At 44.0% G+C, this 23924-nt stretch overlaps 1 protein-coding gene across 3 annotated transcripts in view; it reads right to left on the reverse strand.

Moving 5' to 3' along the window:
• The window catches only part of ABL2 (ABL proto-oncogene 2, non-receptor tyrosine kinase), an 80585-nt gene that overhangs the window by 19170 nt on the left and 37491 nt on the right, over positions 1 to 23924 (reverse strand). The window contains exons 1-4 of one of the 3 annotated variants that reach the window (XM_034778199.1): positions 22058 to 23469; positions 5556 to 5726; positions 2921 to 3216; positions 1999 to 2271 (exon numbers count right to left, since the gene is read on the reverse strand). In XM_034778199.1, coding sequence (XP_034634090.1) covers positions 1999 to 2271; positions 2921 to 3216; positions 5556 to 5726; positions 22058 to 22160 — 843 coding nt within the window. In that variant the 5' untranslated portion in view covers positions 22161 to 23469. Of the gene's footprint in view, positions 1 to 1998; positions 2272 to 2920; positions 3217 to 5555; positions 5727 to 9154; positions 9310 to 22057; positions 23470 to 23924 lie in introns of those variants that run through there. The other 2 variants (XM_034778198.1, XM_034778197.1) reach the window with 2 other exon arrangements.

Below are 23924 nucleotides of genomic sequence, written 5' to 3' on the forward strand. Positions count from 1 at the left end.
TGTTTGCAAAAAAGCATGTCCATTTCTTCCCTACCCACGACTGACCAACACAGGTGCTGCTTCTCAGGCTTTGAACAAAACAACAATCAAAGGCTTCCATAACCTCTGGCCCAGCTGACTGGACATCTGCAGTATGGTTAAGCAACTTTATCAGCCTAGTGACTGATCTACACTGACACTTGGGAGCTTTAAGCTTAATTTGTGATTTCTTGCTCCTTAGTCCATCAAGTCTAAAAAGGCTAGGGAGCTCAAGTCTCTGGAGGGAAAGAAGGCCTGAGGTCAATTATTAGCAATCCTTCTGACTAAGGAGTAGTTTTGATGGGTTATATAAGGGAATCCTGCCAAAGTGTTCTCACCTGGGAAGATGACAGCTACAGTTGTAGATTACAGAGCTAGCTTTAGCATTTTATTTTACTTAGCAGTAACACAAGGAACCTATAGGCCTGTATCCTCTAAGATATTATCTTACGCAGTTAGCATATGGCATAAGTTACCATAAGGCTTTGAGGCCTATGACCTCTGGCATAGAAAAATGGCCTGACAATTACTCTGCATTTTGCAGAACTGGGAATAGCATGGTTGGGGGAAGGAGGAGGAGGGAGAGTTTGTGCATAACAATACCAGGTAACCGCAGGAACACTGAACTGATACTAAGTTTGGATATCTTACAACGGATCATTGCAGATGCTTAGCCACAAACTTGCCTTGGCAACAAATTGATGCATATGGTAATAAATTAAAATCATATGTATACAAACCTATAGGACAAGGGTTGGCAACCTATGGCACTCACACTGCCCGGGTCCTGGCCACCGGTCTGGGGGGCTCTGCATTTTAATTTAATTTTAAATGAAGCTTCTTAATTTTTTAAAAACCTTATTTACTTTACATACAACAATAGTTTAGTTATATATTATAGACTTATAGAAAGAGACCTTCTAAAAATGTTAAAATGTATTACTGGCACCGAAACCTTAAATCAGAGTGAATAAATGAAGACTCGGAAAACCACTTCTGAAAGGTTGCCGACCCCTGCTATAGGATAAAAGGCACCCGTAGGGTAAGGAAGTTAAATATGGACATGGGAGGCTGGGTACTCAAATGAATATTTATGACAGGTCCTAGGCCCTATAACAGGGCAGACCACAACGTAAGGGGGTACGTGTGTCGTCATCATCGGTTGACCTGGACCATTGGATTTGCTTGACATGCCAAGGACAGAGCAGGTTTTTTGTCTTTCATTGCCAGATCCCCAAAGAAGTGTGTGGGAATATCTGCAAGGAATGGTACAAGATATAACATTAACTTTGTAGTACTATTATCTTTGTATGTGGTTTGGAGCTTTTGTCTCTTTACTAAGTGTGCTAATACAAGTGGTGAAAGCTCTGCTTTGCCCTCAGCATGAGTGCCTTTATTATGCATATCAGGGTTCCCAACCAGATATTGAACTCAATAACCTTGTTTCTGTTGTGCCTGCTTCTGGGACTAGAATCTTACAATCCCCCAGCTCTTTAAATGAGTGTTAATTGGAAGTCAATAACCACTAAAGAATCAGACTACACAATGTTGGAACTTAAATGACGGATGTGTAGGGGGAGAGGGTTCTGAAGTTTCCCAGAGGCAGGAGTGGGGTGGAGAAGAAGTTTTCCTGACCCCTAGTTCTCTGAGAAGTCTCCATAACCCGTTTTCTTCTTCCAGGTGGCTGTTACAATAGCCCTGCATTGGACACTCAGTCTCCATGGAGAATAGATTTGACTAGGGAATTTCAACTGCTTTTAAGCCACACACGGAGCTTAAAGTTTGTTGTTGCTAACCTTTCTTCCCTGCAGGCTACTGTATAGTCAGCATAGGAGTTAGGGTTTCCCCACTCAATTTCCTGATGCTTTTGGCATTAGCAGGTGCAAAACATTCCAGAAGTAAGAGCACACTGCACTCTTCTGTTGGCTAAACACGCACTTCTAACGAAACAATGAGTGCACAGTGGTCTTTAAAACCCACCTTTAGTGTTTTCACAGCAACCGTGAGATTGTATTTCTTCCAGACACCAACGTACACTTCACCATACTGCCCTCCCCCAAGTTTGTGCTTCATGGTGATATCCGTTCGTTCCATCTCCCACTTGTCATGGATGGGGGACACTCCATAGACTGTGGGCTTATTGCACTTGGGTGCTGGGTAATGCAAGGTTGTCACCAGTCCATCTGCCACTGTAGAATGATGGTGAACTAGCTCTGCTAATGTGTTGAAGCGGCTTTCAGCTGTCACATACACCTGATGAGAAAGGATCAAGAATCCATTTAACTATGTAGGTATCTGAAATATTTCAGTGATCGTGGAAGACTGGACAGTAAAAACATTCAAATAAATATGAAGGGAATTCATAAATAAATTTGCTCTTAGTTTGATAGGAAAATAGAACAGGCCAATACATAGGGTTTACATCTGCAGTAAGAGGCAGGTTGGGAAAGTACAGCCACTGAAGTGATCAGCTTGTCTGATGACCTCCCTCATGCTTTCCATAATTTTAAAATTAAAACTATTGTAAAGTGCAGTCTCCAATCTCCTTAGGACCAGTGGAATCTCCCCCAGATATGATGCACCACACCCTAATTGTGCCAAAGACAAACAACTGTTGGTTTAGCAAAGTCTTGCTTATTCTCACATACAGACTGTTCCTGCCAGGGCCAATTGAAATAGATCTGTAACTACATCAAACCACCACTATTCTGCTCTCCAGTCACCCACGCAACAAGAACAATTAACAGCATTCTCGAGATTTCTTCCAAAGTGTTATTTCTTGGATTAGGGAATATAGCGTGGACAGACGTTCCCTTTTTTTCACCTTTCACTTGTACAAGACAAGGTAATCAAGACATCCTCTATTTTCTCTTCCCATTGTGTTCCTTGGAGCAGGCCTTACCTTTCCATCTGCGGTGGTATTGATCCTGTAGTGGTAAACACGCCCCTCGTACCGGAGGGAGATGGACAGCTGCCCTGGGCTGCTCTCACTTTCACGAACCAGGAAGCTGCCATTGATGAGACTGCTCAGCAGATACTCGGCTGCACTGCGTGACACGGGCCCATGATACCAGGAATGCTTCTCCAGGCTGTTCACTGGTGTGATATAGTTGCTTGGCACCCATCCCTGTCCATTCTTAGAACATACCTCACTCCATTCACCATTCTGGTTGTAACCCAGGACTCGTAGCTTCTCACCTGAAGATGGGGACAAGTGGGGGGGGGGAGGGGAGAAATCAAGTTGAAATCAGGTCAGTCTTCTTTGAGTACACATACTACTAGTTAACTAAGCCTGCCTTTACAGCTAGAGAATACAAGGCAAAGACCCTTTAATACAAATTCCCAAGCTGCTTCATGTAATTTTTAAGTAGATAAAAAGTAAAATTCAGAAAGTGGACTCACATGAGCTTTTAACCTAGATTTAGGAGCCGTGGTGGGGGCAGGGGGGGTAAGAGAGAGAGAGTTTTGACAAACCTCCAAATTTGAGGAGCTGAACAGCTAAGACACTATTCCCTAGTTACTCCAGTTTAGATACTCAGCTAAAACTTACTAACATGCAACCACATTGCCACATGTGTCAACCAGTCCCAGTGCTTCCTCTGGTTTAGATTTCTGGAGCAGGGAGCTGACTCTTTCCTAAGAGGTTGAGGACCCATTCCAGGTTGGAGGACTTAAAACCAACCCCTTTAAAAATCGTTGTACAGCAAGATACATTTTTCTGGCATCCATTGACAATAGTGCTAAGAAACCTCCAAGCTGATATTTTCCTTGGTATATTTAAAGAAGCCTTTGATTTCCATTGAGTTGAGGCAGCAGGACAGTGAAATCTGTATATGGGCGATAAAGTTGAGAAGTGTCACTACAGACAGATAAAGAAGCCTGCATATATTACCACAGCAGGACCATGAGATTCTAGATCTCAGTACTAGTATCACAGTCCTACCATGCAGTGCTCCTCAGGCTGTTCAGTAACCTGCCCTCTGTGCCAGCACCCAATTTAGAGAATTGCTCCTAACTTTCCCAAAATATCTGTGTGCATGTTGACAGCAGTGGTGCTGGGATTAGTTTTCTGTGGGGATGGATATACTGGTAAAATCAGAGGCTGATGACTGGAGCAGGGAAGAACTAGTGTTTTGAAAGCTGACAGTTTCAGAGCAGGTGCGGGATCAACTTCCCACCTGCCAAGTTAGTTTGGTCACTAATGCCCAGCACCACACAGGCTTATGCTAACTGCCCTTCAATCAACACCCTGTCTAAAGCTGAAGGACATGCAGTGATACTAGCAGTGAAAACCAGTGCTATAGGCCTAACCCGAGAGTTTACTTATTTCTGAAGAAAAATTATGAAACGTCTCACACTGCAATGGGAAGGTTAGGCACAGGTGATTTTGGAGTATTAGGATGGTAATAGTTATGCTCATTGGATCACCAACTGAGTACTATCTACAGATAAAAAGAACAGGAGTACTTGTGGCACCTTAGAGACTAACAAATTTATTTGAGCATAAACTTTCGTGGGCTAAAACCCACTTCATCAGATGCATGCAGTGGAAAATACAGTAGGAATATATATATATATACATACATACATACACATATATACACACACATACACACACACACAAACATGAAACAATGGGTTTACCATACACACTATAACGAGAGTGATTCCACTCAAATAAATTTGTTAGTCTCTAAGGTGCCACAAGTACTCCTGTTCTTTTTGCGGATATGGCTGCTACTCTGAAACCTATCTACAGATAGGCCAATGCTCAAACCACTGAGCTATCCCTAATCTCTGCAATAAGTTATTTCTCCAGCAGGGGTCCCTGTTACATAAGTCATAGAAAAAACACCTAGAAGCAAGGCACCAATCTACCTATCAGCAGTTCATGAAAGACCATAATCTACTTCAGCTACATTCACTTCTTCCACTCTCTCTGATGGAATGAAGTGACAAGTGATTCTAGTATATTCTTTTCTCATTGTTAAACCCACAGCTTTAGCACTGAAGGAAGCTACCGATAGTTCTGCAGGGAGACGTTAATGCTGCCATCTTATGCCAGGTCTACATTATAAAGTTAGGTTCACCCAGCTACATTGCTCAGGGGTGTGAAAAATCCACATCCCTAAGTGGCAGCCTAACCCCCAGCATAGACAGTGCTAAGTTGATAAGTCAGTGGAAGAATTCTTCTATCTACCATCTCTCAGGGAGTTGGATTAACTACAGTGATGGGAGAACCCCTCCTGTTGCTCTAGTGAGTTCTATACCGAAGTGCTACAGTGGCATAGCTGCAGTGTTGCAACTGTGCCGCTGGCAGTGGCTTAAGTGTAGACACCGCCTTAGTGTGAAATACCTTTCCCCTTGTAGAGTGGCAGAGAAACAACAATCCATGTGAGTCATGCTTTCCCTCTAATTTAGGGCTGTTTGGACAGGTACGTGCTACCATCTCAGCTATCACAGGTCTGTGAATCAACACCTTGATGAGAACAAACTGGAGCCACATGAAGATGTTGAAAGGGTACAGCACGCCTTACCTTTGGTGATGCTGAGTGTGTTGTCGCCGCTTGCTACAAAATCATAAAGTGCAACAAAAAGATTGGGATCGCTCTCAGTGGTTCCAAGCAGGTTCTCCTTAGAGCTCCACCTGATGGCTTCATTCAGTGCCTGGGGTTCAACATCACAACCATAGGGGCGGTGAAGGGCCTCTGGACAAAAAAAGTGAGAGGAGGAAATTTACTCTATGTACAACAGCTGTGAATGTCAAAATCCAACGCACACTCAACACTGTTGCTGTTGCTGCAGCTTTGTGAGCACTGCATAGAACAGGAAGTATGGATTTTTCAAGAATGGATATTGTATATCAATCCAGGCATCAGAAAAACAGCCTGTGTGACCAGAGGATATCGAGGTTGTTCTAAATAAAGATGAAAATATATAGTAACTTGTGTTGAAACTGAATTTCATCAGCCCTTCTTCAAACTCATCCCTACCTTTTGAAAGTTTTTCCACAAGAGAAAGGAACATACAAGTTTCTAAAGATGAAGCGAGGGTAAGATTGATGAGAAATAAATGTTTCATATGATCATTTTACACACTTTTTCCCTCCTCTTTAGGGAAGCTGAACTGGAAAGAGTGGCCAGAAACATTAATTAATACTGACATCAAATGGCATGGCTCCATGAAGATCAACCGCTTTAGGAAGCTTTAAATGATACAAATGTTCCCAGAGACAAGCTTGGGACTACACTAGCATTTAATGCAACAATTTCGATTTTTTCTTTTTAAATTAGTGTGTTAGGAATTCAGAGACAGGATGGAATAAGGCATGAAGGAGCCAGTTAACTGAGTAACATGGGAAGAATGAGGCAGCAAAAAGAGTGAGACACACCCAAAAGCAGAAGCTAGTCTGCGCAGAGCCTTGAAAAGGGACAGAGAGCTTAAATGTGATACAGGATGGGGACAAGGGGAAGCCAGTGAGAAACAAACAGGGAAGGGCGGGCCTGGGCATGCTCCAAGCAGCAGGCAAACATCTGGCATGGATTCAGAGGAGGCCAAGACTCAGTACCAGGAAACCAAAATTTAGGGATTTTCCTGCGATATCCATTCCATTTTTCTACTTTACTCTCCTCCCCGGACCCCTACATTTTCATGCTACTGTAACAAACATGACAGAACAGGTTGCGATTGTTAATTTATCAAATGTTTTTCTTAGCAGCACTCATGAATAGTTACACACTCTGTTGGTTATGCCTCCACAAACGTGCTTCTCAGGGGGACTGTAAACTTGTGTCTGGAGTGACTAGATCTGTATGTGAGGTCTCTCAGAAGTTATGTGATTTGCCAGCATAACCTGCTGATCTTGTGTCTAGTGAGTAACCTACATTCCAGGCCTAACCAAAAAGTTATCACATGCACCAGCAGAGCTCATCGGGCTCAAAGTTATAAGCTCCACTAGCAACAAATAAACCTGCAGCTAGGTATTAAGCTAGTGATATTTTCATTCCTAATGTTTTATTACAGGTATGCGCAACAGTTTTTGTACATGGATTGCTGTCATCTTATCAATACCAACTGGTTTTAGAGAATACTAAAGTACTACACTGGTATCACAAGACAACATGAGAAAATCCCAGTGGATAAATTATAGCATAAGTGCCAGCATCCCAGCACAGCTTCTTCTAGCTGGGCATGTATATACACATATCAAATAATTAGCACTGAACTGTTTTAGTGGCAACAGATAGGAGCACCAATTCCTAGAAGCAGCTGTCTTTATGGAGCAAAAATAAATAGTAATTAAATAATACATTCTTTACACTTTTGTAGTGCCTTCCATCAAAGCCATTCCAAGTCTTTCAGTGCCTTGGGCAAGGTCACACACCAAGCCTGAGACAAAGGAAGTGTCCTGACTCCCAGCACTCTCTACTTTAGAAACCAGACTGGCCTCCTCCCTTAAAGGAGCAGAAATGTTGCAAGTGTGTGACGAGAGCTTGCACTCTCTTTAAAGGTTTCAGAGTAGCAGCCGTGTTAGTCTGTATCCGCAAAAAGAACAGGAGTACTTGTGGCACCTTAGAGACTAACAAATTTGTTAGTCTCTAAGGTGCCACAAGTACTCCTGTTCTTTTTACTCTCTTTAAAGACATTTGTACTTTTGGCCTCAAATTTACATTAACCAGGATGCAAATGTCTTCCTGGTTTCAATTATGCATTTGCTTTAAAGTCAGAGATTTAAAAAAAGTACACACACAGTTTCCTTTTACAATCAAATATAGTTTTAGATAAAAAATACAAGTATTTCAATTTAAGCCATGGTGGCTAATGCAATGAGCACCCAGCCCATACTTAAGGTTCGGCTATAGCAGATGTATAATCAGTTACTATGCATCTAGTTGTTAACTTCATAGCAGGAGCAGAATATCAATTCAGTTAGTAATGCTGCTGAATCAAGCACCACAACCAGTCAAGATCTTCTAGCCTGCCCACATGCAGCTCAGCAGAGGATACTTTAACCAGTGGGAAAGCCCAGACCAAAGGCGGCAGGAGGTATGCCACCTGCTGCTGATTCCATAGCCTTGAGCAACACTACCCACATTAAACCATTTGTGGTACTACACTGAGTCGCCAATAGGAATTCAAAGCAGATGTGGGACTACCACTACTTCCTTTTGAATGCTTAGGAGGTCTGTGCATGTTCATAAGAGAAGTATTACATACCAAAAAAAGCAAAACTAAAGTAAATGGTTTGACATTTGAAGAGTAACTCTCAACAGTCAGTAATGTTAGGGGTAAAATATTCAAAAGCACCTGAGGGACTTATGAGACTTAACCCCATTTTCAAAAGTGATTTAGGCACATAGGAGCCTTATTTTCGGGAGGAATAAGGGGCAGGAAAAAAGAAAAAAATTGCTAGATGGAAAAAGCTATATTTACGTATGTTGATTGTCTAACTCATCAAGGAAACAATGACATTTATGTATAATAACCCCATAGAGTGAATACTTCATAAGCCCTACATTTAGATCCAAGGTAGGGCACCAAACTAGAAACCTCTAGTTTTTAAACTCTAGATCCTTTTAACTTTAAGCTGCATCATAAAATAATTGTTATGGTACTACTGCATTAGTCTCCCCCAGAGTGAAGATTTACAATCTAGAAAATCACTTCTCTTACACACTAATTACATCATTTTTGATCAAGGAAAAAGGTTGTGTCTCATCCATCCCTTTCCTCTTCCTGTTCTTTGTTCCCACTACAGAATTTACTCCCTTCCTGGCACACTCACTTTCCCATTCAGCCAATTTGCAAGGTACTTTTTCCCCATGCTAGTTACTTCTCGTCCGGCACAAGACTGAACAGAAAGTTAAAAGAAAGTCCTAAACCTGACATTTTAGAATCAGATCAAACACTAAAGTTCTCTCCTCCTCTGAAATAAAATCTGTATAACTGTTCAATATGACAAGTTTTAATGATCCTCTAAAAAAAACTTTACAAAAACAGAAATCCTTAGGCTTCCTATAGCTGATCTTGCACTATAAGGAAGAAAGAGACTTTTGTTTCCTTTCAAGTCCTCTATTCAGTGTACCTAGCAACAGAGGCATGAAGGGGTGCTGTGCAGCATTTCCATGCACCATACCTGTGAAATCAGATAAACCAGAATCAGAGGCTTCATTGCAGAGACAGCAAAGCAGGTTCTCCTCTTTGCCATAACTGCTGGACTGTAGTAGAACCGTTCCCAGGATCATACTGTGCTCAACAGCAAGCAAAAGGAACTGCTATACACAAGCAGTCTTAGAATTCCACTCCCAGCACGAGTCATTCCATGTGATTATTACTCACATGACTGGGAACCAATAGGAAAAGCTTCACTCCAGGAGCAAGAGGAGTCGTCACTGAGAAAACACATTTTATGTTCTATCTAGCTACTATTGTTAGAAGTATAGTAAGGGTGGAGCCTCCCAGTGCACTGTGGACAGTGTAAGGAGGAGGTGGAGAATAGATTCCAAGTTGAAACATCTCTGGCATCAAGCAAGTTAGTCTTTGTTCCATTAGGTTTAGCAAATTAAGACCATAAGAATCATGCTTTCTCCAAGGAAACTGCTAGCTTTCATCCAAATGATCTATCATGTCATCAGTTTAAGGGGGCCACCCAGCTTGAATCATTTTCCACACCACACGCAACTGCTCATGTGCTATTTACAGGAAACGACAAGTAACTACATTAAAGACACATTAAAAGAGTGAGTAAGATGTACAAAAGCTAGAGAACTGATAATCAGTGATAAAAATGCGCTGATGTTGACATTCTGGTCTTAACTCATACCTTTTAAAAAGTCAAAGTATAAACAGCACAGTAAACCTACATTTTTTGTTTATGAATATCCAAGTCAGATCACTTATGTTATTTCAAAGGACCACTGTCAAACTGATTATTTTTAAATTAACTAATTTAAATAAACAAACCAGTTTATTGAGCTGCCTTTAAAAAGGAATTTTTGAAATTCCTGTAATTTTTATAAGGTTTTCTCTGCATTCCTTTTGATGTTTGTAAGGATTTAACAGCAGCAAAAGAGAAACTAACCGGCCGGGGGAAGGAGTTGAAACTTACTATACTTAAGGCCCTTCCTTTTCAGTTTTTGTTTTAAATTTCCCAGGAACTGGTGGGTTTTTATTTAAAAAATTTAAAAATGGGAGAAAATTGGTAAAAATCAAAAACAAAGGGCAGTGGGCGGGGAAGTGCAATAACCATCTGGCAGCCGAGGAAGTCTTCCGCTCCCTGCAGCAGCTCGCTGGTCACAGCTGCCAGGACACAACTCCTTCCCATCTCTCTCCGCCACTGGTCAGAGAAAGCGGGTGGGGCCATTGTAAAAGGCCAGTCAGGAGGGGAGTGGAAAGCTGCAGCCACTGAGCACTGGAACCCTTGTTAGACAGAGCCCCCTGCTGGCCCTTTAGCACAGCCCTGCCTGCTTCCCCTGTGCAGAATCAATCCAGCAGGGGAAAAGGACAGGGCTCTGTTCCCTTGGGCTCTGTGCCTTCAGCTCCTGCTTGCAGAGAAGGGTAACTGCAGGTTGGGGGTTGCTGTAGCTGCGCAGTAGGGTAACAAGTTGGGCCAGGGGCCTATTCCTGGCAGCTGAGCCCTGTCCACTTCCCCTGCCAAACAGAGTCCCTTCCTGATCCAAGTAATTCAGAGTGGCCCCGTCCACTCCTGCATTAAAAGGGCTGAGGTCAGGAGGGGGCTCTGTCTGCCACTCATTGCTGATGGGGTGCAGCCTTTCACTTCTTGCAGCAGTTGGGCAGTCTTAGTTGCCAGAATTTGGCTCTCTGACTGTCTTGCTCCCTCCCCACTGTGCAAAAGAAGTGGATGGGCCTGTGATTTTTATTTAACTTTCTGGATTGAAGGGTTAAGGGGAAATCAGTAAATATCAATAATCATAGAATCATAGGACTGAAAGGGACCTTGTGAAGTCTTCTAGTCCAGTCCCATACACTCAAGGCAGGATTAAATATTATTTAGACCATCCCTGACAGGTGTCTGTCTAACCTGCTCTTAAAAACCTCCAAAGATGGAGATTCCACAACCTCCCTAGGTAATTTGTTCCAGTGCTTAACTACCCTGACAGTTAGGACATTTTTCCTAATGTCTAACCTAAATCTCCCTTGCTACAATTTAAGCCCATTACATCTTGTCCTGTCCTCAGTGGTTAAGGAGAACAATTTGTCACCCTGCTCTTTATAACAACCTTTTACGTACTTGAAGTCTTATGTCCCTCCTCAGCCTTCTCTTCTCCAGACTAAATAAACCCATTTCCCCCCCCCATCTTTCCTTGTAGGTCATGTTTTCTAGACCTTTAATCACTTTTGTTGCTCTCCTCTGGACTTCCTCCAATTTGTCCACATCTTTTCCCGAAGTCTGGTGCCCAGAATTGGACACAGTATTCCAGTTGAGGCCTTATCAGTGCTAAGTACAGTGGAAGAATTACTTCTCCCATTTTGCTTACAGCACTCCTGCTAATACATCCCAGAATGATGTTTTTTTGTTTTGTTTTGTGGTGTTTTTTTGGGGGGGGGGGATGGGGGGCGCACATGCCAGTTTTACACTGTTGACTCATATTCAGTTTGTGATCCACTGTAACCCTCAGATCCTTTTCTAGAGTACTTCTTCCTCGACAGTCATTTCCCATTTTGTATTTGAGCAATGGATCATTCCTTCCTAAGTGCAGTACTTTGCATTTGTCCTTACTCAATTTCATCATGCTTAACTCAGACCATTTCTCCAGTTTATCATGATCATTCTGAATTATAATTCTATCCTCCAAAGTGCTTGCAATCCCTCCCAGCTTGGTATCGTCTGCAAACTTTATAAATGTAGTTTCTATGCCATTATCTACATTATTTATGAAGATATTCAATAGAACCGGACTCAGGACAGATCTCTGCAGGACCCCACTCAATATGCTCTTCCAGCTCCATTTTGAACCATTGATAACTCCTCTCCGAGTAGTTTTTTCCAGCTAGTTGTGCACCCACCTTATAGTAGATTCGTCTAGGCTATATTTCTCTAGGTTGTTTGGGCTCATGTGAGTCAGTATCAAAAGCCTTACTAAAGTTGAGATATATCATATCGACTGCTTCCCCCCATCCACAAGGCGTTATCCTGTCAGAGAACGACATTAGTTGGGTTTGACATGATTTGTTCATGACAAATCCATGTTGACTGTTACTTATTACCTTATTTTCTTCTAGGTGCTCACAAATTGATTATTTGCTCCATTATCTTATCGGGTACCAAAGTTAAGATGACTGGTCTATAATTCACTAGGTTGTCCTTATTCCGCTTTTTACAGATAGGTACTATATTTGCCCTTTTCCAGTCCTCTAGTGTCCCTCTCATCCTCCACGAGCTGTAATGGCTCAGAGATCTCTTCAGCCAGTTCCTTAAGTATTCTAGGATGCATTTCATCAGGCCCTGCTGACTCAAAGACATGTAACTTGTCTAAGGGATTCTTAAATTGTTCTTTTTCTATTTTAGCCTCAGATCCAACCCTGTTTACACTGATATTTCACTATGTCAGTCATCCGATCTCTTAACTTTTTTGGTGGAAACTGAAACAAAAAAGGCATTCAACACTTCAGCCATTGTAAAATGAAGGGCCCTAACTATACTCCAGTTTTTCCCAAGTTTTTTGGAAGGAAACCCCTCAGGAAAATGAAACTAACTGTGCCCCTCTAAATCTCAGCCATGTTAGAGGCCTACACAAGTTAACTGGCCGATCTCCAATCCATTTCAACTCCCCTATATTAATCTTCCACACACCCCATTTTAGGAAACAAGTGTAGCTCTTCATAAATATAACACTTCCTCCTTTCTTACATGCTTTGCTAAGAAGTGAAATAGTTAATGTTCACATCAAGAGTAGCATCAGGAGCATCTAAATTAGCACTCACTGAAACCATAAAGGAGTGTACCCTCTGCAATACTTTTCAACACCTACGAGAATGATCAACAAATCCATGTTGGCCCAAGAAGTTTTATCTATGCTGATGAACTATGCATTGCTGCCCAAGCCAAGATCTTGCCCAGCTTGAAGCTATGTTAACATTGGCACTGTCTGGGCTCTCAGTCTATTACACCAAGAACCAATTTTGTGCAAACCCAGAAAAACAAAAGTGAATCTCCATTTTTGGAATTGTGAGGCCAATAGGCAACTCAACATCATCTGGAATGTGGGGATCACTTGCCAACTTCTGGAAGCCTGTCTACCTTGAAGTGATGCTAGACTGCACTCTTTCCTTCAAGGCACACATGGAGAAGACAAAAGGCAAAGTTAGCCCGTGGAACAACATAGATAAGACAGGCAAAGGGTGCAGAAAAAGGCGGAACACACAAGCAGAATGAACAATGTGATGGCAGCAAACACATCAGTTCCACTATTTATTTATTTATTTATTTATGTGGTGGGTTTAGATACGAGGGCATCAGCTAAAGCAGAGGTGGGCAAATTGCAGCCATGGCCGACCTCCAACTCACAGGACCCTCCTGCCCGGCCCCTGAGCTCCTAGCCAGGGAGGTTAGCCCGCGGCCCCTCCCCTGCTGTCCCCCCTCACCCACAGCTTCAGCTTGCCGTGCCGCCAGCACTCTGGGCAGGGGGGCTGCAAGCTCCTGCCGGGCGGCGTGGCTGCCAGTCCTGGTGCTCTGAGTGGCATGGTAAGGGGGCAGGGAGGTTGGATAAGGGGCAGAGGGTCCCGGGAGGTAGTCAGAGGATGGGGAACAGGGGGGTTGGATGGGGGCAGGAGGTCCTGGGAGGGGGTGGGGAGGTTGGATAAGGGGTAGGGGGTCCTGGAGGGAAGTCAGGGGACAGAGGGTGGTTGGATAGGCATGGGAGTCCCAGGAGGCCTGTCAAGGGGCAGGGGCAATCAGGGAACAGGGGGGGTTGGATGGGGGTGGGGTCCCGGGGGGGGGCGGTTAGGGGTGGGGGGTCCCAGGAGGGGGCGGTCAGGGGACAAGGAGCCGGGCGGGGGGTTGGATGAGTGGGAGGTCTGAGGGGGGCAGTCGGGGGTGGGAAGTGGGCGGATCGGAGACAGGGGCCAGGCTGTTTGGGGAGGCACAGCCTTCCCTACCCAGCCCTCCATACAGTTTCAGAACTCCAATGTGGCCCTCAGGCCAAAAAGTTTGCCCACCCCTGAGCTAAAGGGACAGAGGATGCTGAAGGGGAGAAGAGGTCAAGGGGAGTGATGCTGAGGTGAAGAGGATGGGGATGTGGGGGAAACAAAAAAATTGTTTTTTGTTGATGTTTTTACACTAAGAGGGCTGTCCTCATGTAAAATGGAATAGCCATTGATGTAAAATCCTAGTGGAGACAAAGCCCTGTAGTCTTTACCTCAGTGTGGCTAGTTGAGGAAAACCTCAGGTGGGAATATAGGATTAACCTTGATCAGCCACACTAAGGGTATGTCTACACTACGGGATTACGCCAATTTTACAGAATTCAATTGTTGGCAACAGATTGTATAAAGTCGAATGCATGCGGCCACAGTAAGCACATTAATTCGGCGGTGCGCGTCCATCTACCGAGGCTAGTGTCGACTTCCGGAGTGTTGCACTGTGGGTAACTATCCCATAGTTCCCGCAGTCTCCCCCGCCCATTGGAATTCTGGGTTGAGATCCCAGTGCCTGATGGGGCAAAAAACATTGTTGCAGGTGGTTCTGGGTACATGCCGTCAGGCCCCCCTCTCCCTTCCTCCCTCTATGAAAGCAACGGCAGACAACCGTTTCGCGCCTTTTTTCCTGGGTTAACTGTGCAGACGCCATACCACGGCAAGCATGGAGCCCGCTCAGCTCAAGACAGCAGTCATGAACATTGTAAACACCTCGCGCATTATCGTGCAGTCTATGCTGAACCTGAAAAACCAGGCGAGGAGGAGGCAGCGACGGCAGCACGGTGACGAGAGTGATGAGGACATGGACATGGATACAGAATTCTCTCAAACTGCGGGCCCCGGCGCTTTGGAGATCATGGTGTTAATGGGGCAGGTTCTAGCTGTGGAACGGCGATTCTGGGCCTGGGAAACAAGCACAGACTGGTGGGACCGCATATCGTTGCAGATGTGGGACGATTCCCAGTGGCTGCAAAACTTTCGCATGCATAAGGGCACTTTCATGGAACTTTGTGACTTACTTTCCCCTGCCCTGAAGCGCCAGAATACCAAGATGAGAGCAGCCCTCACAGTTGAGAAGCAAGTGGCAATAGCCCTGTGGAAGCTTGCAACGCCAGACAGCTACCGGTCAGTCAGGAATCAATTTGGAGTGGGCAAATCTACTGTGGGGGCTGCTGTGATGCAAGTAGCCAAAGCAATCACTGAACTGCTGCTACCAAAGGTAGTGACTCTGGGAAACGTGCAGGTCATAGTAGATGGCTTTGCTGCAATGGGATTCCCTAACTGTGGTGGAGCGATAGATGGAAGCCATATCCCTATCTTGGCACCGGAGCACCAGGACAGCTAGTACATAAACCGCAAGGGGTACTTTTCAATGGTGCTGCAAGCACTGGTGGATCACAAGGGACGTTTCACCAACATCAAAGTGGGATGGCCGGGAAGGGTTCATGACGCTCGCGTCTTCAGGAACACTAATCTGTTTAAATGGCTGCAGCAAGGGATTTACTTCCCAGACCAGAAAATAACCACTGGGGATATTGACATGCCTACAGTTATCCTTGGGGACCCAGCCTACCCGTTAATGCCATGGCTCATGAAGCCGTACACAGGCAGCCTGGACAGTAGTCAGGAGCTGTTCAACTACAGGCTGAGCAAGTGCAGAATGGTGGTAGAATGTGCATTTGGACGTTGAAAGGGTCTCAGGCGCACTTTATTGACTCGCTCAGACCTCAGCCAAACCAATATTCCCATTGTTATTGCTGCTTGCTGTGTGCTCCACAATCTCTGTGAGAGTAAGGGGGAGACATTTATGGCGGGGTGGGAGGTTGAGGCAAATCGCCTGGCCGCTGATTACGCGCGGCCAGACACCAAGGCGATTAGAAGAGCACACCAGGAAGCGCTGCGCATCAGAGAAGCGTTGAAAACCAGTTTCATGACTGGCCAGGCTATGGTGTGAAAGTTCTGTTTGTTTCTCGTTGATGAAAACCCGCCCCCTTGATTGACTCATTCCCTGTAAGCAACCCACCCTCCCCCTTCGATCACAGCTTGCTTTCAAAAGAAATAAAGTCACTATCATTTAAAAATCATGTATTCTTTATTAATTGATTATAAACATAGGGAGAGAACTGACAAGGTAGCCCAAGTAGGGTTTGGGAGGCGGGGAGGAAAAGGCCACTTCAAAAGTTCAAAATAATGACAGCCTTTTGCTTGGGCTGTCCACTGGGGTGGAGTGGCAGGGTGCACGGAGCCTCCGCCCCCACCCCATTCTTGGGCATCTGGGTGAGGCGGTTATGGAACTTGGGGAGGGCGGTTATACAGGGGCTGGAGCGGCACTCTGTGACCCTGCTGCAGTTCCTGAAGCTCCACCAAATGCCGGAGCATGTCCATTTGATCACGCAGCAGCCCCAGTGTTGCATCCTGCCTCCTCTGATCTTCCTGCCGCCACCTCTCATCTTGAGCGTCCCTCCTCTCTTCACGTTCATCCCTCCTGTCCTCACGTTGGTCCCTCCTGTCCTCACGTTCATTGGCAGCTTTCCTGTACTTTGATACCATGTCCTTCCACTCATTCAGATGAGCTCTTTCATCACGGGTCGACTGCATGATTTCTGAGAACATGTCATCTCGTGTGTATTTTTTTCACCGCCTTATCCGAGGTAGCCTTCGGGACGGAGGAGGGAGGCTTGAAAAATTTGCAGCTGCGGGAGGGAAAAAAGGGAGAGAAGTATTTAAAAAGATACATTTTACAGAACAATGCTTATACTCTTTCACATGAACAACACTATTCACATTACATAGCACATGTGATTTCGGTACAAGGTCGTATTTTGCATCTTAATATTGAGTGCCTTTGGTGTTAGAGATCACAGACGCAGGGCCGGCCAACAGAATTCGGCTTGCACGCGGCCATGGTAAGCAATTGTCTTTTGCAACCTTCATAAAAGCAGCGCCCTCCTTTCCCATACCAAGCAAAGCCCGTTGAGTGCTGCGGTGTTAACGTGCAGCAGCAGAAACCAAACTAACCCCCCCAACACATCCAATTCTGTGGGATGATCGCTTTACCCCTCCCCGCACCGCATGGCTGGTATCAGGGAAGATCCCCGCTAGCCAAATGCGAAAAGCTCAGCGCCAATGCACCCCCCCCCCCCCCCCACCGCTTGGCTAACTGCAGGGAAGGATTTCTTTTCAGCCACAGGCAAACAGCCTAGTAGGAACGGCCACCTCTGTCCCCTTAATTAAATTCCCGTATTTCAACCAGGTTACCATGAACAATATCACTCTCCTGAGGATAACACAGCGAGATAAAGAACAGATGTTGCTTGAATGCCAGCAAACATCAGGACCATATGCTGCCAGGCTTTGTCATGCAATGATACCAGATTACTTGCTACTAGCATGGCGTGGTCAAGTGTCCTACCATGGAGGACGGAATAAGGCTGCCCTGCCCAGAAACCTTTTGGAAAGGCTTTTGGAGTACCTCCAGGAGAGCTTCATGGAGATATCCCTGGAGGATTTCCACTCCATCCCCAGACACGTTAACAGACTTTTCTAGTAGCTGTACTGGCCGTGAATGCATCCCAAGTCCTCAGGGCAAATTAATCATTAAAAAAACGATTGCTTTTAAACCATGTTTTATATTTACAAAAGGTACACTCACCAGAGGTCCCTTCCATGGCTTCATTGTCTGGGATACCGCCTTGGGAGGGTTGGGAGGGTACTTCAGTGAGGCTGAAAAAAGATCCTGGCTGCTGGGGAGAATGGAGTGCTGTGTGCTCTCCGCAAGCTCGTCGTTGTCGTCCTCCTCCTCCTCCTCATCTTCCCCGTTCGCAAAATCCTCAGGCATGGCTGAGAGTACCCCTCCTCGGAATCCACCGTCACGGGTGGGGTAGTGGTGGCGGACCCCCCTAGAATTGCATGCAGCTCAGCATAGAAGCGGCATGTCTGCGGCTCTTCCCCAGACCTTCCATTTGCCTCTTTGGTTTTCTGGTAGGCTTGTCTGAGCTCCTTAACTTTCAGGTGGCACTGATATGAGTCCCTATTGTGGCCTCTCTCCATCATGCCCTTGGAGCTTTTTTCAAATGTTTTGGCATTTCGTCTTTTCGAATGTAGTTCTGCTAGCACGGAATCTTCTCCCCATACAGCGATCAGATCCAGTACCTCCTGTACAGTCCATGCTGGTGCTCTTTTTCGATTCTCAGACTGCATGCTTACCTGTGCTGATGAGCTCTCCGTGGTCACCTGTGCTCTCCATGCTGGGCAAACAGGAAATGAAATTCAAAAATTTGCGGGGCTTTTCCTGTCTACCTGGCCAGTGCATCAGAGTTCAGATTGTGACCGCTCTGGACAGCAATGATGCACTGTGGGATAGCTCCCGGAGGCCAATACCGTCGAATTGTGCCCACAATAACCCTAATTCGAAATGGCAATGTTGATTTCAGCACTACTCCCCTCGTCGGGGAGGAGTACAGAAATTGATTTTAAGAACCCTTTATGTCAAAGTAAATGGCTTCGTTGTGTGGACGGGTGCAGGGTTAATTCGATTTAACACTGCTAAATTCGACCTAAACTCGTAGTGTAGACCAGGCCTAAGGTAAACACTACAGGTCCTGGTCTCCACTAGGATTTTACATCAATAGCTATCTTGACATAAAAAAATACACCTTTTTGGCAGCGAAGGTAAGCTTTTTCATCTCATTACTCCTAATTGTACACTGTTGCGCTAGACTGAATTCCTCTCTCTCCTTTCTGTCAATACCCTTCCAAACATCTGTAGATGTATGTATTCTTTACCTTGCCCCTGCATCCCTTTCGATGGTTCTGAAACATATCATCCTTGTGGCACACATCATTTTTTACTTCTTCCCCAATTCCAGACAACTACTGAACTCAAAGTGCCCAGAACCAAATACAACATTCTAGCTGCCAGACTTACATCAGGCTCTTACAAAGAACCTACAGATCATCAAATTTGGATGTTTTAGGGCAGTGGTTCTCAAACTTCTTTTTCGTGGACCACTTGAAAACTGCTGAGGGTCTCGGCGGACCACTTAATGATCTTTACAATAATTAGCTAATGGTACAAACAACATTTGGAAAGTGCTTTGGATAAAAGCGCTATATATAAAAACAAAAACAAAAAAACAACAACTTTTTTTTGTTCGACAAATAAAAGCGCACAACTCATATTTTAACATCAGCAGTCTTACCTTTTTAATGTAATGGATGTGCCCTCTCTCCCCCGCTGCGACAGCCTGCGAGCTAGGGCTGGGAAGGAGGGGGAGTCTCTCCCTCTCCTGTCCCCGCCGCTGCAGCCCCCGAGCTGGGGATTGGAAGGGGGACCCCCCAAAACCACAGCAGCCACAGAGCTAGGAAGGACGGCAGTCTCTCCCCGTCAGCAGCAGCCCTGGCTGGGGAAAGTCGCCTTTTTCTCTGTCTGCTGCAACCCTGGACGTCCCAAATTCCCTCCACCCCCTCTTCTCACCCTACTGCCCCCTCCCACGTACCTCCTATTCCCCCCAAGGCCACCACCTCACCTTATGTGTGCGTCTTCTCCAGGGTCGAGGCACCTAATTAGTGGAGCAATGCCTTTGTGGCTTAACTAATTAGGTGGGTGCCCCTTTATTCTCTCCTGTGCTGCCACCCAGGCGCGCACCTTAGAGGAAACTATCCGCGGACCACCTGAATGGAGCTTGCGGACCACTGGTGGTCTACTGATCACAGTTTGAGAATCTCTGTTTTAGGGTTTAAATTGTTCACCAGCTAAAGTCAGGAAAGAAATCCCTCTATAGCTCACTAGCAAACAACTAGATATATTACGAAGACATTGCAGCTTGCACTGAAACATTTGGCATTGCCATTTTTAGAGGCTCAACTGCAGATTAGATGACCCATTGCTCTTTTCCAGGACAGGAATTCTTAAATTATAATCTGAGTGGAGGTAGTTCATTTATTGTTACAGTATAAGAGACTGCATCTTTCTCCCTAAAAACACCAGGCACCCTGAAGCACCCTGGAGAGGAAAGGAGTGAATTGTTAAAATAAAAGCACCTAGAGAAGTTGGCTTTATTTCAATCTTAAAATATATTTTAAGATGACATAAAAGACTTCCACTTAAATACTAGAGAGTTAGCCCAGTAATCTAATAGTGGTGTGTCCACTACCATGTAGGAAAGTCATGTTGGAGGTGTACTGGGAATGCTATGGAGACCATGTGATCAGCGCACGAAGAAGAAAGCATATCACTCACTTTACCCTTCAAGCCAATTAAACTCTGCAAGGAGTTCAATCCAACACCTTTAACCTAATAACAAATTAGAGGAGGGATATCTTTAGGGCTATCAGAGGCATAAGAATGATTGAAGAAAAAAAAGTCAATATTATTGGTAAAAGATATAGCTAAAAATGACTATTAATATGCAATAATGAAGGCTGTTCTTGGGTGGGAGGAAAGAGAGTAGCAAACATGGCCCACTTGCAGTACTTGCTCTTTGGGTTTCACAAAGCTAAAGTATCTTGGATATTTGCAAAAATGACCTGCTTTATGATAGCTGAGAAAATTCATAATGGCAAATCTATGTTACCACTACACTCGAGCAGCAGCAAAACTACAGACACAATGACAAGTTGGGGTAAAAGGCAATATGAAGACACACACAGGCTTGAAAGATAGCTGAGGAACTGTGTACACACTTATGATGAGAAATCTAGTATAGCTACATCCCCATTAGCAGAACAGATTCCACTAAGGCCTTGTCTACACTACCAGGGTAAGTCAACCTAAGTTACGCTACTCGACCTACGTAACTGAAGTCGACATAGCTTAGGTCGACTTACTGGGTGTCTACACCGCGCTGCATCTACGGGAGATGCTCTCCCGTCAACTTACCTTATTCTTCTTGTTCTGGTGGAAGACTGCAGTCAACCAGAGAGCACTCTGCAGTCGATTTAGCAGGTCTTCACTAGACCTGCTAAATCAACCGCCGATGCATCGATCGCAGCAGCATCGATCCCTGGTAAGTGCAGACATGACCTAATTCTCAGCAAGTGTGAATTGTAAAGAGGTCTAGGCAAGGGTGCATCTTCAAATATTAAATTATGGTAACTTATAACTTCAAAGTGATATTCTGCATATCAGGGAGCTTGGGAAAGAGGAAGCTAAAAATAGTCATTTTAGCAGGGGAGAGCTACACATCCTGGTCCACAGAATTCCAAGGTATAAGTCATTTAGGGAGACTTACTACCAAAAAGTCAAATGGTTGTCAACTGTATAATCTATTTCAAAGTGGCTCAAATGAACCTTCCATAATTCTGGAAAAGATTGTATGTGCCAATATACATTTCCAGAAATATCAAACATGTAGAATGACAGCTAGAAACAATTTTTGGGGAGGAGACAGACTAGTTTTACTGCGAAAGTAATATCTGACCAACAATGCACCCATCTAAGATTAAGTGAGCTAGAAGCATTGATGCTAACAGAATAGCTACCTGGCAAAGTAAGTTTGTTCTGCAGATGTCAAGTAGCAGCTATTCACACCCTCAGAGAATATCCCAAACTATTTGATCTCCAAGTCATGTTTCAGTGATTTGAAGTAATTCTTTCCAACTCATGATTTTATCATGACTCCTATAATGTTTGGTATTTTTCTTAAAGTCCAAACTCCTGGAATAGCATGACTGCATTAAAATCTCAGTTTCTTGTTTTTGTTGTGTTTTTAAGATAAGTTTCTAGCCTTCAGGGTTGCAGAGAAAGGCTTGAAAACATGAGCTAAAGTCTCAAAAGTCAGAAAGGAAATAATACTAAAATACTATTTTTAAAGTCAATCTCATGGTTTTTCGAGGCATGATTGATGATTTTTTAATGTTAGGGTTTGGCAATACTGCTTACCTTTCTGAGGATATTCCGAGGGCAAAGTTCCCCAGGTGAGCTGATACAATCTGAATTTCCAGTACATCAGTTTAACTCTTAAACGCAATCCCAAGATGCTCATTAGCGCAGGACTCACTGCTCAATTCCATCAAACCACAATGAATATTCAATAACTACCAAGTCTATGCAGTCACTGGAAACACCAATACACTCTGGCTTTAACAAAATTTCCAAAAACTCATGTGTAGCACCAACTGCCACATGCTGTTCAAGATTATAGCGATTTTCTTTGTTTGACCAAAACAGATTTCATAATACTTTTTTTGTTTAAACACAAGAAAAATATTTTTAAATGTGAAGTCTTTCATGCCCCTCACTCCTTCAGATGCATTTATGTTGAAAGAGCAAATAAGCTGAAATTTTTCCTTTCTTTCCAAGAAATTACAAGCTCAAGGGTAAATACTCCTGCCCCTCAACCCCATAAAAATGAGAGCAGACCAGGAAATAGCATTAAGGTTTTTCTGGTTCTCATGTCTAGAGCTTGAGATCTCACGCTGTGAATCTGATATTCACAGCAAAACAACTCAATCTTCTTTTATGCTGAGAGTTATAGTTGTGCCAGCTCTGTCTCTCTGGCTTCTCCAGTTTCTGAGAGATCTTCTGAGTGGAAGAAAGTGTGTATGTAATCACAGATATGCATGCGTACACACTATATTTAGGTACTGGCTGCAGTGTCATTTCCTGTTGGCTAAACCAAGACACTTCTAATTGGCTCAGTTGATACAGACAAGGGACTCCATTCACAAGCCTAATTCCTGCAGCTGCTAAATGTCCAAGGTATCAATAGCACCCAGACTGCAAGAGGGGAATTCATAGCTCAACTTGGACAGCTTTTCAGTTTCAGGCTTATGTCACTACATTTGTTTTTTTCAAATCTGCTGGCAGCAGTATTTACTCACCATGCCTTTGCGCCCAGCACTTAGGGACACAATGCACTCATTGAAATTACATGAGCTCAGAAAAAAGGTCTTCTTTTCTGGCTTGGATGTGTAGGTGAAACAGCTTCTTAGCCCAGCAAGCTTCACTAAAGAACTTAAACACGTACAAAAAGGTATGCTTGATATTGTGTATGTTAAAAGTAATCAATGTTACACAGAGAACACAGAAAAAAGATGGTGAACAGAGAATTAATCAGATGCCAAGTCTGGACTGTTTCTTTGCCAATTACATGTACTAAATATTAACACTGTTACCAGGCCCAGCAGGGAGTCAATGGAGGAGGACAAAGAAATTAAATGAGTTGGGATTTGCTCTTCACCCCTAAAAATGTTGAAGACGCCACTCCAAGATCTACTCTTTGAGGTAATAAACAGTAGGTACCATCAGAAATTGAAGTATCAAAAGTAATAGTATTGGAACAAATAGATAAACTTAAGAACAAATTATTACCAGGACTGGATACATCTATGACTTGAGGTGGAACTTGAAGTGACTGAAATGCTAACAAAACACAGCCATTTAAATGCTCGAAGACAGTAAATGTTTTACCTATTGCTGAATAAAAGTGATTCTGAGAATCACAGATCAGTTAGCCTTCTTTCAAATATCAGGAAAGCTGGATGAAACTATAATTAAAAATAGAATGATAATTATATGATCGAGACAAGACAGCACCACTTATACAAAGTAAATCATGCCTCTAATCTATTAGAACTCTGAGAATGTCAACTAAACAAAGGAGAACCAGTTGACAATTTGGACTTTCAGCAAGCCTTTGATAAAAATCTCTTGTTAGTGGCTATTAAGTTAATTAGGTGGTCATGAAGTCTGAGGTAAAATCATATTGCCTCTATATAAATCCATGGTATGCCCACATCTTGAATAC

Source organism: Trachemys scripta, chromosome 8, assembly GCF_013100865.1.
Source record: "Trachemys scripta elegans isolate TJP31775 chromosome 8, CAS_Tse_1.0, whole genome shotgun sequence".
NCBI lineage: Eukaryota > Metazoa > Chordata > Testudines > Emydidae > Trachemys > Trachemys scripta.